Source organism: Vigna angularis, chromosome 8 (assembly GCF_016808095.1).
Source record: "Vigna angularis cultivar LongXiaoDou No.4 chromosome 8, ASM1680809v1, whole genome shotgun sequence".
NCBI lineage: Eukaryota > Viridiplantae > Streptophyta > Magnoliopsida > Fabales > Fabaceae > Vigna > Vigna angularis.
This window is the reverse complement of record NC_068977.1, coordinates 27,971,036-27,988,739: the sequence shown is the minus strand read 5'-3', so window position 1 is coordinate 27,988,739 and position 17,704 is coordinate 27,971,036. Positions and strand designations below refer to the sequence as shown.

General features: G+C 30.4%; 2 protein-coding genes across 3 annotated transcripts; both read left to right on the top strand.

Moving 5' to 3' along the window:
• Nucleotides 1-6,978: 6,978 nt before the first annotated feature.
• Nucleotides 6,979-11,722, top strand: LOC108343710 (uncharacterized). Of its 2 annotated transcripts, XM_052867706.1 has the most exons (6): nt 6,979-7,618; nt 7,808-8,529; nt 9,368-9,426; nt 10,074-10,202; nt 10,404-10,539; nt 11,245-11,722. In XM_052867706.1, exons 2-6 carry the CDS (start codon nt 7,825-7,827, stop codon nt 11,548-11,550), a joined length of 1,335 nt encoding a protein of 444 aa, XP_052723666.1. In that variant the 5' UTR covers nt 6,979-7,618; nt 7,808-7,824; the 3' UTR covers nt 11,551-11,722. The 2 variants fall into 2 exon arrangements, with proteins under 2 accessions (XP_052723666.1, XP_017437540.2); XM_017582051.2 differs by having other exon boundaries at nt 6,980-8,529.
• A 943-nt stretch (nt 11,723-12,665) lies between these two features.
• LOC108344920 (probable prolyl 4-hydroxylase 12) lies at nt 12,666-16,473 on the top strand. Its single transcript, XM_017583460.2, has 7 exons — nt 12,666-12,963; nt 14,157-14,270; nt 14,436-14,493; nt 14,592-14,642; nt 15,417-15,474; nt 15,567-15,739; nt 15,834-16,473. Exons 1-7 carry the CDS (start codon nt 12,896-12,898, stop codon nt 16,197-16,199), a joined length of 888 nt encoding a protein of 295 aa, XP_017438949.1. The 5' UTR covers nt 12,666-12,895; the 3' UTR covers nt 16,200-16,473.
• The last annotated feature ends 1,231 nt before the right edge of the window (nt 16,474-17,704 follow it).

The window sequence follows — 17,704 nt, the reverse complement described above, 5'->3', positions numbered from 1 at the left end:
CTCCAACACCTTAGAATACTCACAACCATTCTATTTCAAAATCTCACCATGTAAAACCTCAATTTGGACCAAAAACTCCCAAGAACTCACTCCAAGATGACACCAACTGTTATACACCATATTTTTCTCTTTTCAATGCTTAGACAAGTCATAGTACAACTAATAACAGACCCTCAATGCCTCAAACCAGTTTACAAACCTTACCTCACAATTTCACTACTAAAAACTCCATTTTTACACTAAAATATCCTAAAACTTAAACAAATCACTACCTCTTCATTCCATAACATATTTTAATCCATTAACACCTTTAACATGTCTTAAATTACTTCATAATAGTCTCAAGACAGTAGTTTCCTATCTCCATCCCCTATTATACAAAACTTACCCATCAAAACCTCACTTTTTAAGCTTCAAACCCAAGTAATTTGACCACTACTCACTCTAAACACTTGAATTCAGTTTCAAATACCAAAACAACTTTCTCACACTCAATCATAACATCAACAACATTGATAATACACCATACCAAACATCATACAATTATTTATCATCACTCTAAAAATACAATTAGCATTAACAACCACATAGCAATTTCACTTAATTCCTCTTATCATTCATAGAAATTCTAAATTAAAACCACAAATCTATAACTATGACAAAGTCTTTCTTCCCATACCTTAGAAAACTCCTTACAACTCTAAGAACTTTCAACCGTTGCTTCCACCGTAAGGAACTCCAGAAAAGCCTACAAATCACCAATTGGTGATCAAAGACAAACCTTAGAACCTCAATTGGACCAAGAATCAAAGAAAAAAGTTATTGACACATGCAAACAGATTTTCTTTGCATGATCATGAACCGAAAATACCAAGGTAAAAGATCTAAACAAAGAACTGATCGGATAGAAATGGAGATAACTCAGTTGTGATCCCCTAAAAACTTCCTAATCATCAAGTAATGAGACAATTTAAAAAATTCTATTTACATTATTCAATTATTTTAAAATAAAATAATCAATCTTATTATTTTAAAATATCTACCAACTCTGATAGTTTATTTTTTAGTTTCTTACAATTATACTCTAAATCTATTCAACATAATAATATAAATCTATTCAACATAATAATATGATAAAACTAAACAAAATTCATATGAATAAGTGAATGAATATAATTGATTTAAATAAATATTAATTGAACATATATAATAATATTGTTTCAAAAAATATACTTTTCATGAATATCTCACGTAATTTTATAATTATTCACACTTTAAATATAAAGAAAATATAGATGGTGATTAAAATGTGAGTTGTACATATAATAATTGTTTATTACTTCTTTGCTAAAATAATGTTACTGTCGCTTCTTTTTGGTTTAGTAAACGAATAAGAAAAAAAATATATTTAATTTAAACATTTATTTAATCATACATTTTATATTAAAATATTGTAATGACACGCCTTCATTTTCATATTTTTACATAATAATAATATTCTCAAATTTGATCTCTATTTTCATTAAATTTATTCAATTCAATCTTAATATTATTTTTTTAAATTTGATTCCAATTTTTTCAATTTTATTTAATTTAGTTATCTTTTTAAAATTGTTTAAATAATTAACAAGATAATGAATAATATATGTTAAATGTCAGTTGATAAATTTTTTTCTTTTTTTAAATTTTTTTAATTTAAAAAAAGTTCAAATGTCAAACTGCAAGTGCATATGATAATATCTTATACTCGATTTAGTTTTATATTTATTATTTTTATTTAATTTAGTTTAATTAAATAAACTAAATTATGATAATATCTTATACTCGATTTAGTTTTATATTTATTATTTTTATTTAATTTAGTTTAATTATTTTTTAATAGATTAATTTTGTCTATCTTTACATTGAAACCAAATTTAATTTTTATTAAATGTTATATTGATATTTTTATTAAATATTTTTGGTTTTAGTTGGTTTAAAATTATAAAAAAATGGTAAAGATGAGAATTAACACCATTGATTTAAAATTTTAAAAGATTAAAAATAACATAAAATATTAAAAAAAATTAATACATTTTATATATTAAAATAAATGAGTGTAATTATTATTGTGATAAAAAACCAAAAACAAAATCTAAAAATATTTATTTGAGAATTTTATTTTATAATCGGTTATAATGTTATATGATATTTTTATTTAATAATTTATGTGACTTTAATCTCCTAAAATAAAAAATCATATTCATATAATATTCACTGTTTGTTAAGTATTTAAACTATGTTATAAAAACAAACTAAATTAAATAAAATTGATAAACAAAAGAAATATTAGATCTGAACTGAAGAAACAAAAAACATATTTATTTGAGAATTTTATTTTATAATCGATTATAATGTTGTATGATATTTTTATTTAATAATTTATGTGACTTTAATCTCTTAAAATAAAATAAAAACCATATTCATATAATATTCACTGTATTTAAACTATGTTATAAAAACAAACTAAATTAAATAAAATTGATAAACAAAAGAAATATTAAATCTGAATTGAAGAAACTAAAAATATAAGTATTTAAACCTAATAGAGTATTTGCCATAAGAAAGTAATAAACACTTACATCCAATAAATCTACCAAATATTATACATAAATCTAAATGCAATGCATAACTAACACATAAAGTTAACTTATTTTTAAATTATTTTAGAAATTTTATAAAAACAGGAAAGACTTCAACAGGTTTTTATTTTAAAAAGTATTCTTAACAAATATATATTAATTTATAATTATTCTGAAGTTAAAATCAATTTTGAATAAGTAATCGATTTTAAAAGTCAATATCAAATTGATTTATAGATATCTAAACTATTTTTTAAAAATATAAATATACATTTTAAATTTAATATAATTATTTAAATTAAATATATAAAATGTATATTTCTTTTATGAAATATGAGTTTCATTCCAATCCAGTTTTTAGTTTTGATTGTATTTTTAAAAGTCATAATCATGTCTACCCTAAAAGGGAAGACAAGTATTTTAATAAATTTTTACCACACCCGAAATAGTATTTCTCTTAATAACTTTTTTTTATCTGCTATTCATATATAATTTATCAATTTTATCTATATTAATGTAGCTCATTTTATTATTTTATTTTTTAAATATTGTAATTCTTTTTTAATTTAATTAACCAATTGTAACGTCCCAGATTATATAAAATTATATAATATAGTAATCCACATTTTAATATAATAGAACAGTTAGAAGTAGACTTGCAGATCTGTTGTTAAGATTACAGTCATCCAAAAGAAGCCATAATTTAAAACTTTCTACATAATAGAGTATTTCAAAATGATATAACTTAACTAAGAAATCATAAACAAACTAAGCTGCAACATCATCACCATCCAGGGCCTGCTCTAGGGGTACCTCATCTACCTCTGCTCACATCCAAAAGAAAAGCACACACAAGCAAGACACAAACACAGAAGCAAGGGTGAGCTAGGTATAAAAAAATCATGTTATAACAATCACACATAATATGCAATTAAAGACAAATATACTAGACTACACGAACATAACTTGTTGCACTTTGAACTTGACTCTTCTGGACTTAGAATGATTGCCGAGCTATGGCGGGTCATGCACTCGTGGTGGCTTCTACTGCTTTGCAAAGCCGTTGCCAATAAGTTTCATCCTACCACACTCACGAGGTTAGTTTGTACCGCGCCTTGGAGCATACTGGAAGCCTATAAGACTAAGATCTTCTGCTACTACTCACGACATGGTTCAATCATCTCTACTTGAGAATGATTAACCATTGTAGTTTCAGGATAACCCCCAAGACTGAGCTTCCATGCAAATAATTCTAAAACACACCAAGGACACCACCATGGATAATCTCCTTGAGGATCATGGAATTACGTCCAATAACCACACTTTGTTACATTTAACCACTAAACATGTCTCATACATTCACATACTTTCAATGTAATAACATTACCACCATCATACTATGCATTCCAATCATTCCACACACTTAATTCAACCAAAGCAAGAGCAAAAGAGAAATATGGACTCAGAGGATTTGCAAAGCGCATCCTACACGCAAGGCGAGACAAGAGAGTCTCGCACAGCGCACCCCAATTCGTTATGCGAATTAACTCGCTGAGGCTACAAGCCTCAGGTCTCTCGCGCACCCAGGTCGTTATGTGAGAGCTCAAACAGAGAGCACACCCCCAAACCTTTTCGCTTTGCGCCCAACTCGCCTTTCTAATTAAAATGGCAGTGGCTCCAGGCCACCACCAGTTGCATAGTGACATGATTCGCTATGCGAATCACAAGACAGAGAGCAACACCCTCTAGTCATTCGCACAACGCACCAGCTCGCACGACGAATGACCCAGACAGTGAGCACTCTCTACAGGGACTCGCTATGAGAGACCATTCGCATAGCGAGACTGCATAATCTGCAGAACGCAAGTTCTGCAGAATTATGCACTCACACCCCATTATCGTTTCTAGACCATTTTACCAACTTCTAAGACCTCTAATTCGTAATTTAGACCTAATTAAACTTGTCTAATTGATTATAAACGTTCATACTTCAATTCTAAAGTGATTTAGACTCAATTTCTACTCTAAAACACCAAAATCAACAACTTAGTGACCCAAATTCAACTTTACCACTTGTAACTCGTTTTAGACCAGTTTGATGTTCCTAACAAGTCAAAATTGACCTATCTGAGCTACCCAAACAACCCAATTGCACTCGAGACCTCCAATGCCCAAAATCGATAAAAACACTATAGTTTCACTTAACCCCCTATCTAATAACCTTCATAACATCTCTACCTCACCAATGAACTCAATCACAACAATACATTTCCCCTAAATCAATTTACAGCATCAATTCACAGTTCCACATTTGCTCATATAGATGCATACAAAACAAGGTCACTCTAAACACAAACTTGTTCATTAAACAACAGAATATTACGGATTTTAGCACATGCACTGTTCATACAAACCATAGAAAAAGTATCTAGCTCCCCTTACCTTGGAGTTGAACAACCCAGCTTCCACAGTACCCTACTCGGTGAAGAACCTAAACAGTGCCCTACAACCACCGAAATAGTGATGAAAATAGCTCCTAGAGCTCAAAATTTAGCAGAGAACATAAAAGGGAAAACACAAGACGCATGCAACTAGCAAAGGTTGCATGTCCCAGTTCAAGATCAACGGAGAACTGGGTAGAGCCACTTACCTGACTAAGACCCGAAACTGATCGATCGATTTTGAAGGTTTCTACGTTGTGGATGCTTGGACACCATCTGACTGAAAATCAAATGGCTCAGTGAAAAGATTTGGTAGAAAAAAGACAGAGAACTTGGAAGAATTTGAGTTCTAGAGAAATATAGTAGAAGTAAGCTAACGAACCAGATTCGTCCAAAATATATTTTATACTGAAATAAAAAATCTGGTTCTAATAGTCTAATATATACTAATTCACTCCTTTAAATCCCAAATTTTTAGGTTGTCACACCAATTATACTAAATAGTTTATTGTATGATTAATTTTTATAAACATATATTTTTAATATATTTGATAATATTTTTTATTGTATTATTATTACAAGAAAAAAATAAGTAAACACTTACTACTAAGCCTAATGACACTCAAACCCAAAACATAGTATAATGATTGTTTAACTGCTACTTTTTTTAAGACAGATTCAACTACCACTAATACATTAAATAAGTGCTTTTCAATTATTAGCATTTGACAAATTGACTTAACTTTCTACACCCAATCATACCTTAAAAAAAATTATATATTAATGACAAATTGACTTAATGTCCGCTCATTACTTTAACCTAAATGAAAATGTCAAATTAGAATCCATGATGTTATAATTTTATTTATTTTTACATTATATTATAATTTTATTAAAGAATAAGAGACCATTTAACTTTGACATTTGTGAGCTCGTAACCCGTGTTTGATTTATATTTTATTTATTTATTTTTATTAATTTCATAAGATTTTTTTAGAAAAAAATCTATGTATTTCTTTATATGTATTTTTTTTATATTTGGAAACAAATCTATACTAAACAGGTACTTAATAAAATATAAAGATACAAGTAACTTTGATATATGTTTAATTATTTAGTTTATTAAAAAACAACTAGTTTATACAGAGAATTTTCAAGAAATCCAAAGAAATATGTTACTTCCCTAAGATAAAGTAATGGAACACATTAAATTATAATATATACCATTAATACTTGCACTATACTATGAATATTTTTAAAATTTGACTAATTTATCGTGTTACTTTATTTATTTATTTACTACCATGTTAGTTTATACAATATATAGAAAAAATATCTATTTCACATATCTATTTTTTTTATAAATAAAAAATTTAAAATACAGGATTTACACTACAGTTACAAATTTCTAATAAATAATTTCTAAAATATAATTGATATTTTATTTTGATAATAAGCAAATGGAAAGCAATATTTTTTAACCATTAAAAGTTTCATTTAAAAACGTTAAATTTTAATTCAGAAGTAAAGATAAAATTATATATAACAATTAGATTAATATTATTAAAAAAAAAGTTAAAGTACTAATTTAATCTCTATTTTCATTCAGTTTTGATATTCTTTTATAAGATTTCAATTTTTGTCAATTTAATTATTTTTGCTAAATGTGATTTAAATAATTAACAGAAAATAAGCAGATATGTTACTTATCTATCCGTGTTTTTTTTAGTTTTTAATATATATATATATATATATATATATTTTAATAATTATAACGACTTATATATTATGGGTATTTTTCCAAAAATATGTGGAGTCTCCCCTTTTTGTTAGGGTCTTACTACTACAACCAAAAGAAAAATAATACTTTTATTTTGAGGAAAAAAAAGGATAATATCTTTTTATTCACTGATATGGTGTTTGTTTTCTTCAATTCACACTTTGGTGTGATGATAAAATAGAATAGAAGGTTCCGGTTTTGAATCTTCCTCCAATGGTGTCAGCAAAATGCAAAACCCAATCTTTTGTCTGAGTTTGAATTGTAGGTTTGGCTACCCTTTTGCCCTTTGCTTCCATTCTTCTTCATCCTAAATTCTGCAGCAATAGTATAATAGTACAAAGTTTACAGCGCACAACGACTAATGATAAATCTAGGAAGATCCGATGTCTCTTTTTCCCACACCGTGAGGACATATAAGTAAACCCATTAAATAAAGTTTCCTCTTTAGAGTTCTGGGTAGTTCAATTCTTCATCCCATTGGGTGACTTTCCTTGTCCCCTTTCCTATGCAGAATTTTGTGATTTTGATCAATGATCACCTTTGAGTCATAATTTTTTTGATGTGTTTTGAGTCACTCTGCGTGTGAGATTTTTGTGAGTATACTGGATTCGGCATATTGTGTACTGAATTTCACCATCTTCTTGTGAAGTTCGTCTCTTGTTCTAGAGGATTCAATTCTTGGAGCTGGGAAATTATAGTTTTGGTTTATTGTCTCTAGTTACTTTGTTCGTCACTGTGGTTGTGGAAGTTAGCAATTGTGTATATCTACTGCTACAGTAAGTCAACACTAGATCCACGATTGTTTACTATCTGTTTGTATATTGAATTATTTTTTATGCAAGATAGATATTGGCCCCTTCTTTGAGTTTTAGCTTCAGATTCCATTTTTTGTGTTCGTATTTGTCACTGTCAGAAATTCATTGCACTTGAGAGGAAACTTGTACAAAATCTCCATTTGTTTGCAGCTTACGCTGTAGGCATAATGTCATTCCTGTGTGGCCTTCCTCTTATTGAGTGTGTGTACTGTCTGGCTTGTGCTCGTTGGGCTTGGAAAAGATGTCTTCATTCTGCTGGCCATGACAGTGAGAATTGGGGCTTTGCCACAGTAGAAGAATTTGAGCCCATACCACGCCTTTGTCGCTATATTTTAGCTGTGTATGAAGAAGATCTTCGCCAACCCCTTTGGGCGCCTCCTGGTGGCTATGGAATTAGCCCTGATTTTTTACTTCTCAAAAAGACATATGAAGATACATGTGGAAGGGCACCACCCTATGTTCTGTATCTCGATCACGAGCATGAGGATATAGTTCTTGCCATCAGGGGTCTAAATTTGGCAAAGGAGAGTGATTATGCGGTTCTATTGGACAATAGATTGGGGAAGAGAAAGTTTGATGGGGGGTATGTTCACAATGGGTTGTTGAAAGCTGCTGGTTGGGTTTTGGATGCACAATGTGAAATTTTGAAGGATTTGGTGGAAAAGCATCCAAATTACACGCTGACTTTTGTTGGACATTCCCTTGGATCTGGTGTGGCAGCTATGCTGACAATGCTGGTGGTGCAGAATAGTCATAGACTGGGAAATATTGATCGGAAGAGGGTCAGGTGTTATGCCATTGCTCCTGCTAGGTGCATGTCACTGAATTTAGCAGTCAGATATGCAGATGTCATCAACTCTGTTGTACTGCAGGCAAGTTTTCGTTTAATTTTGTTTCTGTTTATTTGGTTGATTAAGTGTAGAATGCTGTGTCAACAAATCTTGAACAGATAAATCATATATAAAATAATTGGGACTGGATTGCTAATAACAAATTATCAGTCTTTGAGATTACAATGTAATCGATTCTATAAACCAAGCTCTTTGTGGATGTTTATAGAAGGCAGTTGATTTTACAATCACATTTTTTGATGTGTTTGTAACAGTTCTGACCTTGTGTATAGAAAGATACCATTCTGCAAGGAGTAGTGAATTTTGAATGTGATGAATTTATTTTCGGATGACTACAGATTTATAATACTTACAAACAAGTTAAAGGGATGAAAAAAGAATAGAGTCCAAATCCAATAACTTCTAACTAGGATCCATAGCTTTGTTGCTAGTTTATCTAAGGTTCAGGGCTACAGATTTCTGTACATAAAATTTTATGTTACTTGAATGATGGCTTACACATTCAGGTTTCATAGTTTAAGCATTCTACTAACTTCATGTGAAGTAAGGTTACAGTCTTATTGATGTCTCGGTATGTTGAAAACAATTATATCCATAGTAAAAAAAATATCCGGAGAGCTTTCTTGAGTGTTATTCTGCTCGACACAGGTCAAATATCTGGATAAAAACTTTTACAAGGTCAAATCATTTACTATCTGAATTAGTAGATGATTTATTTTTATTAGTAGTATATTGCTTAAACTTCCAATGTATGTAATGATGCATTACAAATCCTGTCTTTCTTCATGCATCATTATACTTGATGCCATGATTGATGAATCTGGTATTTTGAAGTTGACCACTCTTTACCTTTGATCAGGACGACTTCTTACCAAGAACAGCCACCCCATTGGAAGATATATTCAAGTCTCTTTTCTGGTATGTCTTAAGGACTTGTGTAACTATGCCATTTTTGTTATCAATACTCTTAGAAAGTAGATTTAGACTTAACCCTACAAAACCAACTTGCATGAGATTTCCACCCACTTATATTTTATAATTTGGTCAACAATGTGAGATCTCCACGATACTCTTTCCTATCGAGGATTGAATGTTTTTAGTGTGACACTAACTATCTGTGGCTGATCCAATTGTATCTTGATAAAATACGACACAACAAACTTGCTAGGATGCCATATAAGAAAGTGGATTTAGGTCTAACTCAATTCTACAAAATTATTTTGTAAAAAATAAGATTTGTACCTATTTATATACTATAATTTAACCATATCACTAGTTGATGTTTTAACATACTAAAATCTATGCAACATGTTCAATTCTCTTTGCATCCCCACTTCAAATTTTGAAACAAATTAAACCACCCCCCTCCCCCCCAAAAAAAAGAGAAAAAAAAGATGCCTTAATTTACGTAGGCTACCCCTTAGAAAAAGTTCCAGCTTGGAATAGACTTTGTCGATAACTGGCATACCATGCAAAGGTCCAACAATTACTGAAACAAATATTTGAGTATTTGTTCATGGTGAGATAAGTTTACTTGTAATAATTTATTTTTCTGTTTCTGGCAGTTTGCCATGCCTACTGTGCTTGAGGTGCATGAGGGATACATGCATTCCAGAAGAGAAGATGATCAAAGATCCAAGAAGACTCTATGCACCCGGTCGCCTTTATCACATTGTTGAGAGGAAGCCTTTTAAGTATGGCTAAGAAAAAAGAAGAGTTCATGCCTTATGCTGAATTCTATGTCTCTTTTTGGAAGTCTCATTTTTTACATACTTGTCCGACATGTGTTTCTTATAGTTTCTTGCAGAATAAAATATGTTAACAAAGATCATGCCAAAAGTATTTATACTGCCTTTTCTTTTGGTCTTACCTGAACTTCTAAACATTTTATGCAGAATGGGAAGGTTTCCCCCAGTAGTGAGAACAGCAGTGCCGGTAGACGGAAGGTTTGAGCATATAGTCCTTTCCTGTAATGCCACATCTGATCATGCCATCATTTGGATTGAGAAAGAAGCCCAAAGGGCTCTGGATGTAAGTGTAATTGTTTATTGGGATAAATAAAGTTTTATTTTTTGCGTCTCTTCTTTGTGATAACCATAATTAATTGTGGCTGTGAATGTAATATGGTTCTCTTTTCTAGGACCTGGTTTTCCAGTGCCCTTCAAATTTAAAATATGCTAACATTACACATAAACTAGAGATACGAAAAATCTAGTCCATACTAGTTGGTTGTACTTGAGTTTGTGTTATGATCTATGTAGCCAATATCATGGACAATTCTCATATTACAAGTTAATTTTATGGGAATTTTTTCCAGTAAAGCTCATGTTAGATATTATGTATCTTGACATCTCAGCTAGATTGAAACCTCTAAGTACATCTATCATTTGCCATCAATTTTTTAGAATTAAGTTAAACTATAAACCCAAATTTTAAGAATATGATTGGAATTCATGTTGTTGGATTATGACGAAACTGTAAGTTGATAGTAATAACAACCTGTACACTTAACTCCCTCTCAGACGCAGTAGCAAGAATTAAGCAAATATCGTTTACTTGTTTTTCTCCATTGACTAATATCAACACACTCTTCTATTGAAAGAATTCATGTTGGTTTCATTAAATATGTAGGTGCCATAAAACTGGCAGGACCCACATGAACAAAACTCAGTCTTTACTTGAAGATTTTGATGAACAAAACTTAACCTTTTACCCTATGGTTTATGTCAACTGCAGTTGATGCTGGAGAAGGTTGAACCAATGGAAGCCCCTGCCAAGCAAAAAATGGAGCGTCAGGAAACCCTAACAAGACACAATGTTGAATATAAAGCAGCATTACATAGGGCCAAAACATTAGATGTTCCACATGCTTACACACCACCATCAGAGTATGGCACTTTTGATGAAGATGGAGATGCCAGTTCAACAAGATCTCAGGGTGAGTCTTCTAATAAAAGTTCTGTGGATGAAAGCTGGGATGCTTTGATTGAGCGTCATTTGGACAAGGATGAACATGGCCACACTGTGCTCAAGAAACAATGATCAAGTCCTTCTACAAGACTTCAGAATATGCTTTATTTAGTGTAAAAAAGTAAAATTCCTTCATTCTTGAGCTTCACTAGGGGAATAATAAATATTTTAGGTGTTAATGGGATCCAGGATTCCAGTGTACTTAGAATTTGAAGTTGAGATTCATAAAGCTGATAGTTACATGAATTCATGGAACATTCTTAGTCTTGTAAATTCAAATTTTGAAAGAGAAACAAATTTAATTATTTTATGTTTCTTTTCAATATTATGAATATGTAGTTTTTTGTTAATTAATCTTGAGAAGAGAAATTTAAAATAATTAGTAATAAGGGTGAAATATTATTTTAAAAATTTAACAATGTGAATTGAATTAATTGCTTACTTTTATTTTTTATGTGGTTATGTTAAAAGTAATATTAAAGAAGAGAGAAGTATATAACTTGCAACTCAAAAAAAAAATATTATTAATTTGTACATAAATTAATTTTAATTTATAAATACTTGAACTTCAATTTTTTCATATTTTTTTCAAAAATAAATTATATAAAAAAAAACTCTTCCAATTAAGCTTTTAAAAGAGTTTAGGTCTTCATTCAATTTATTATTTTTTAAGAACTTAATGAACATGTATTAAATACCACTTGGACCATCGGTTGAAAAACTAATGTTTAGGAAAATATTATCAAAAGAATTATATTTATTTTTACCACCTATAAAACAATTTAAAATTTAGACAAAATTGAAAGGGCTAAAAAACATACATTTCAACTACTATAACTAAATTAGTAATGTATTAATGGTGGGAAGCCACTTATGCATCAATTTATTCCTACTTTAAACAACAATTTGAAATTTAGACACAAGTTGGAAGGGGAAAAAAGTTACATTTAAACTACTAGAACTAAATGGGTAATTTAATAACCAATTTTATAAGAACTATTTTATATGTTACAAAAATAATTATGTATGTGAGATTTTATTAATTTTAATTTTTTTTTTCTCATAAAAAAAAGATATACTAAGGATGTTGTATTGAAGACTTATTTATATTCATGTTTATATATACGAAAATATTAAGCGAAGTAAAGTAGTTTTTTTTTATAAATGAGATGGAGACAACATAAAACAAAGAGAGTAATGGAAGTATGAAATTAGGTGAAGAATAACAGAAAAGAAAAGCAAACTGTGAAGAGAAGCAAATTCACGATGAACCGCATCATGTCTCATCACTGTCAATTGGAAATTTTTAATTACACATTATCGATGCACACAGAAATCGCGTTTGCATAAGCACTTTTTTTTATTGTTTTTATTTCCGATTTCATTTCTCAACGCTTCTTCCTATTTACCGATCTCAATGGCTTCTGTCTCCCTTCTTCTCACCCTGCTCGTGTTCTTCATAATTGGCACTTCTCTTTCAAACAGGTAAATTTCTCAAATACCCCGTCTCTATCTTTTTGACCGTTTTTGCTGTGGTTTTGTTACAACCAAGTGCTTTTAAAATTATTTCTACTTTTCGGATTTGTTCCTGTTCAATTCAATTAAATCTGGCTTGTAATGTATCAGTTACGTTCTTTAATTTGATTATATTATTGTGTATGAGAAATCTCCAAAACAAGACCACATATGTAACGTATAACGTTTTTGCTATTTGCTATTATTCTGTTACAATTTAGTCCTGTTAAAGTTTAATGAGGATTCTTATGATACTAAACATTTGAGAGCTATGATAATAATAGTTCAAATATGGTTCCACCATAATAATAATTAAGATGAACTCTGATATAAATTTAGAATTTAGATTTAGACTTAACCCATCTTACAAGATTGGTTTTTAAGGCAAGGGTTAATGTGTGATCTCCAACAATGAGAATAAGAAATCAGAGATCTGGTTTGACAAAAAGGCTATTCGGTTTTATATTGGTATACAAATTAAGAAAAGTTGTTACGGTGAAAAAAAAAAGGAGGGATATAGTGTGAAATTCATTTAAATCTCTTGTGACTGTAATTTGTCCTGATGTTAATAACAGTTAGTAACAGTATTGTGGGTGCTAATTAGAAATGGAAATTATGCCAAAGGTTTCTGAAGCTACTGCAAGGGTGACTAGTCGAGAAACTTTCGTTTCCATTTCCTTTTTTTTTTTTTTGTGAATAATTGGGTGTGGCCTATCCCCCAAAGAGTTTAACTTTACAAATAGTTTAGATCAACAAAAATCGTGATGTATGGTTGAAGAATAATCATACCCCTTAGAGTATAGAGTTCGATTTCCAGGTGTGTGAGCAAAATACATCGTTCAGAGAAATTATCTCCTTTTACTCATTATCTTGAGTTGTTAGTCTCTAGCTAGGTCATCCAAAAAAAGTTTATATCAGAAACAAAGTAAAATAAAGCAACAGTTTTGTTGTTGTCTGTAAAAATAAAATAAGACATTTTCTCAAATAACCGGCCTTTATGTTTTTGTTGGCATTTGTTTTCCCATTGTGGACTTATTTTTGAAAGTTACATAACCATTGCAAGGATTTAATTCCCATTATTCATGACTGATGTTGTATTTGATTATTTACTAGTTACTAATCAGAATGTTTATGTTGTTCACATTGTTAATTTGCATAAGCAGTAGGAAGGAATTAAGGGACAAGGAGAAAGCTGCATTACAGATGTTAGAGGGCTCAGTTCATTATTCCAACAGTATTAACCCATCACGTGTTGTCCAAATCTCTTGGCAACCAAGGTCAGGTACTTTCTAGAACTTTCCCTTATATCATCAGTGATTGTGTTACTGCTTAAGATATGCAAATTTTCTATTATATATTTTTTTTAGTTGTTTGCTTGTTTGCTAGCCTCTTTTTATTTTAATTTTTCAAACTCTGATGTATTGTTGCCACTCTTGCTGTAGGGTTTTTCTATACAAAGGTTTTTTGTCTGATAAAGAGTGTGACTACCTTATTTCTGTGGTAAGATGTGTTTCTGTTTGAGATTGTTTTTTTGTGTGTCTAGTACTTGGGCTAATTTTTAATTTTAACCAAGCGTTTTTTTGTTTTTTTTTTCTCAGGCATATGAAGAAAAATCCTCAGGGAATGGTGGAACTTCCTTGGTGATGGAAGTGAGTTTGAATTTTTTTCCGTACCAAGTAGTACAAACTAGCATTTAGCAAAATTAGGTTCTGTTCGTAGTTCATTTATATTTGAACTTTCTTGGTTTAAGACCTAATTGTGTTTCTAAATATTGTTACTACTACTTAGCCTCCCACAATAAAAGCCTTTCCCTTTATTATTTTTATTGTTATTATTATTTTTCTAAATTAGTTTGATTTAATTGAATACCAAAAGCTTTTTGACCAAGTGATCCCAAGTCTGATATGTTATTGCATTACTTTGTTCTTGCAAATTTTCCTGTTAGTTTATAGCCTTCGGAACTCAATCAATCAAACATGTATTGAATTATGTTTCACCACAATAATGTCTCTATTTTACCTTTTTCTCAAAAAGAATAATATCAGTTTCGGGTAAAATCCTATAAACTCTTTCTCAGCAAGAGTTTATTGTGAAATTGAGGAAAAAACCAAACATATCTTTTTAGAGTGCATCTATTCCTATACAGTTCAAGGTTCTATTTGCTCACAGTTCTGCTGATTGTAACTGTTACTTTAAAAGTTCAAAAAGGTATCCGTATTGGTATAAAATAATTGTGATCATTTTACGTATCACTGATACTGAACTAGAAAGCTTGGAGCCATTTTTAATTTTTTTCCCATTATAAGGAGATTAACGAATGCATTCGTTTAAAGCTTGTTGCTTGACCTGAACAGTTTATTACTATATCGACATGGCGTTCTGGACATCGTCATGACTTGTGATGATGTTTTACATTGTGTTAGGATGATATTCTTGCAAGGATTGAAGAAAGGCTTTCAATTTGGACTTTCCTTCCTAAAGGTAGCTATTGGTCAGTTCAGGCCATTATTGTCACATTATGACACCCAGACTAATATATTATTGTCTTGCTTGTCGATAATCTTTTCCACCAGAGAACAGCAAGCCTTTGCAAGTCATGCAATATGGGTCGGAGCAGAATGATCGAACCTTAGATTATTTTACAAACAAAACCAATTTGGAATCGAGTGGACCTTTAATGGCAACGGTTGTTTTATATCTCTCAGACTCTACTAAAGGGGGTCAAATTCTCTTTCCTGAATCAGTGGTAAGGCCATTTGGGTTTTTCTTCAATGTGCTGTTCACTTTTTACCTCTTTCTGAATATGTCTTCACCATTCAATCATGTCAAATTATTCTCAGCCAAGGAGTAGCAGTTGGTCAAGTTGCAGTAACAGTAATAAGACCATCCAACCAGTAAAAGGGAATGCAATTCTGTTTTTCTCTCTTCACCCAAGTGCTTCTCCTGACAAGAGTAGTTTGCATTCTAGATGCCCTGTGCTTGGAGGGAACATGTGGTCTGCAATTAAATACTTCTATGCGAAACCAATTAGAAGAGGCAAGGTCTCAGCCATATCAGAAGACGATGAATGTACTGATCAAGATGAGAGCTGTCCTGCATGGGCAGCCATGGGAGAATGTCAAAGAAACCCTGTCTTCATGGTTGGATCTCCTGATTATTATGGTACGTGTAGGAAAAGTTGTAATGCATGCCTGATCACAAGTTGATTTTTACACTTTCTGTTAGTATAAATATTCCCTTCAAGTTCTTTATCCCTTCTTATTGCTGTAGAAAAATACATGTGGAATTGTCAAGTTTTTTTCTTAAAATTTTGTCATGTTCTTATGAGTTGCGCACCGAAAGGTGCTCAAAACACTGTATAGGAAATTGGGACTTTGACAGGGTTTGGATTTCAATTTTGATGTATTTTTTTTAAAATACGATTGAGTGTGGAGGTATATTGATAAAAAAAAATAGACTCAATAAGTTATTATTGTTTAATGATTTGGTAATGTATGATTATCTTCTAATATGTTGCTTATAAAGTTTAGACTGCATTCATACCATCTGTGACATGAAAGCTATTCGGTTTAACTTCTGACGGATACTTCTTGACGAGTTCATGAATAATAATTATTACATTATTTTACAACATAAGAAACTAAGTATCATAATAATTTCGAAAACTATACAAAATAAAATGTTAGTTTAAATAATTTGATATTTAATTTCAATTTTTTTAGTCGAGTTCTTACTTTTATTATATATATATATATATATATATATATATATATATATATATATATATATATATATATATATATATATATATATATATATATATATATATATATATATATATATATCTCCGCACGTATCCATTGATATTTCTATATATAAAACAATACCTGACGAGTTATGAAATAGATACCGGACAGATTCTTTTAACTGATATGCATTCATATTTGACTTGACTTCTTGTATCTCTAAATAAGGTCATAAAATATATATTATTAATTTTAAACTATTATAAGGTTATTTATTGCTCTAAAATAATTTAATTTTATAAATGATATAAAGAATTTAAATAAATGGTTAATAAATCCTTGGATAAATGCAAATTAAACATGTGTTATTAAGCGGTTTGGTCCTTCGTTCAGTTAGGATTAAAAAAGTTTATAGGATCACAAAGTTCTTATTAAAAAAAGCTTAAATGCTTACTTAGTCCCATGGTAGAAGGTAATTTTCTGTTTAATACCTGGTTTTAAAAATGTAGACATTTGATACCTATGTTTTGAAATTTGTATCAATTCAGTCTTATCCATTTAACAACGTTAAAATTGATAACGTTTTCGTGATTGTAGATGTGACCTATGCAATAAATGGCGTCGTGGCAATGAGTTGGCTTAAGTTACTTGACGTGGCAGCCATAATTAGGGATTTAAAATTGGGTTACGTTTTTTTAAATTGGGGAAATAAAGTAATTAGGGTTTTTTATTGTAGAATGAAAAACATTAGGAATAATATGTTATAAATTAGGGATTTTTCGTTCGTTCTTTTGGTTGATAGTATGGAAGGATTTTTGAGCAAAGGTTGATACTGAGTCAAAGATTGACGTTTTGGAAGGAGATTGTTAAGCGAAAAGGCGTGCTGAAGTATCTTGTGGTGTGTCAGCTATTGCGGTGGGTGAGCAATAGCGGTGGTATTTGTTTGAAGCGAAAAAGTGAAAGGT

Excerpts from the sequence above, each read along its gene's own strand:
- LOC108343710 (XM_052867706.1), top strand. The coding sequence starts at position 7,825 with ATGTCATTCCTGTGTGGCCTTCCTCTTATTGAGTGTGTGTACTGTCTG. Across the intron at positions 9,427-10,073 it reads ATATTCAAGTCTCTTTTCTG|TTTGCCATGCCTACTGTGCT; the intron begins GTATGTCTTAAG and ends TGTTTCTGGCAG. Across the intron at positions 10,540-11,244 it reads AAGCCCAAAGGGCTCTGGAT|TTGATGCTGGAGAAGGTTGA; the intron begins GTAAGTGTAATT and ends TGTCAACTGCAG.
- LOC108344920 (XM_017583460.2), top strand. The coding sequence starts at position 12,896 with ATGGCTTCTGTCTCCCTTCTTCTCACCCTGCTCGTGTTCTTCATAATT. Across the intron at positions 12,964-14,156 it reads GGCACTTCTCTTTCAAACAG|TAGGAAGGAATTAAGGGACA; the intron begins GTAAATTTCTCA and ends TTGCATAAGCAG. Across the intron at positions 15,475-15,566 it reads TTGGACTTTCCTTCCTAAAG|AGAACAGCAAGCCTTTGCAA; the intron begins GTAGCTATTGGT and ends CTTTTCCACCAG.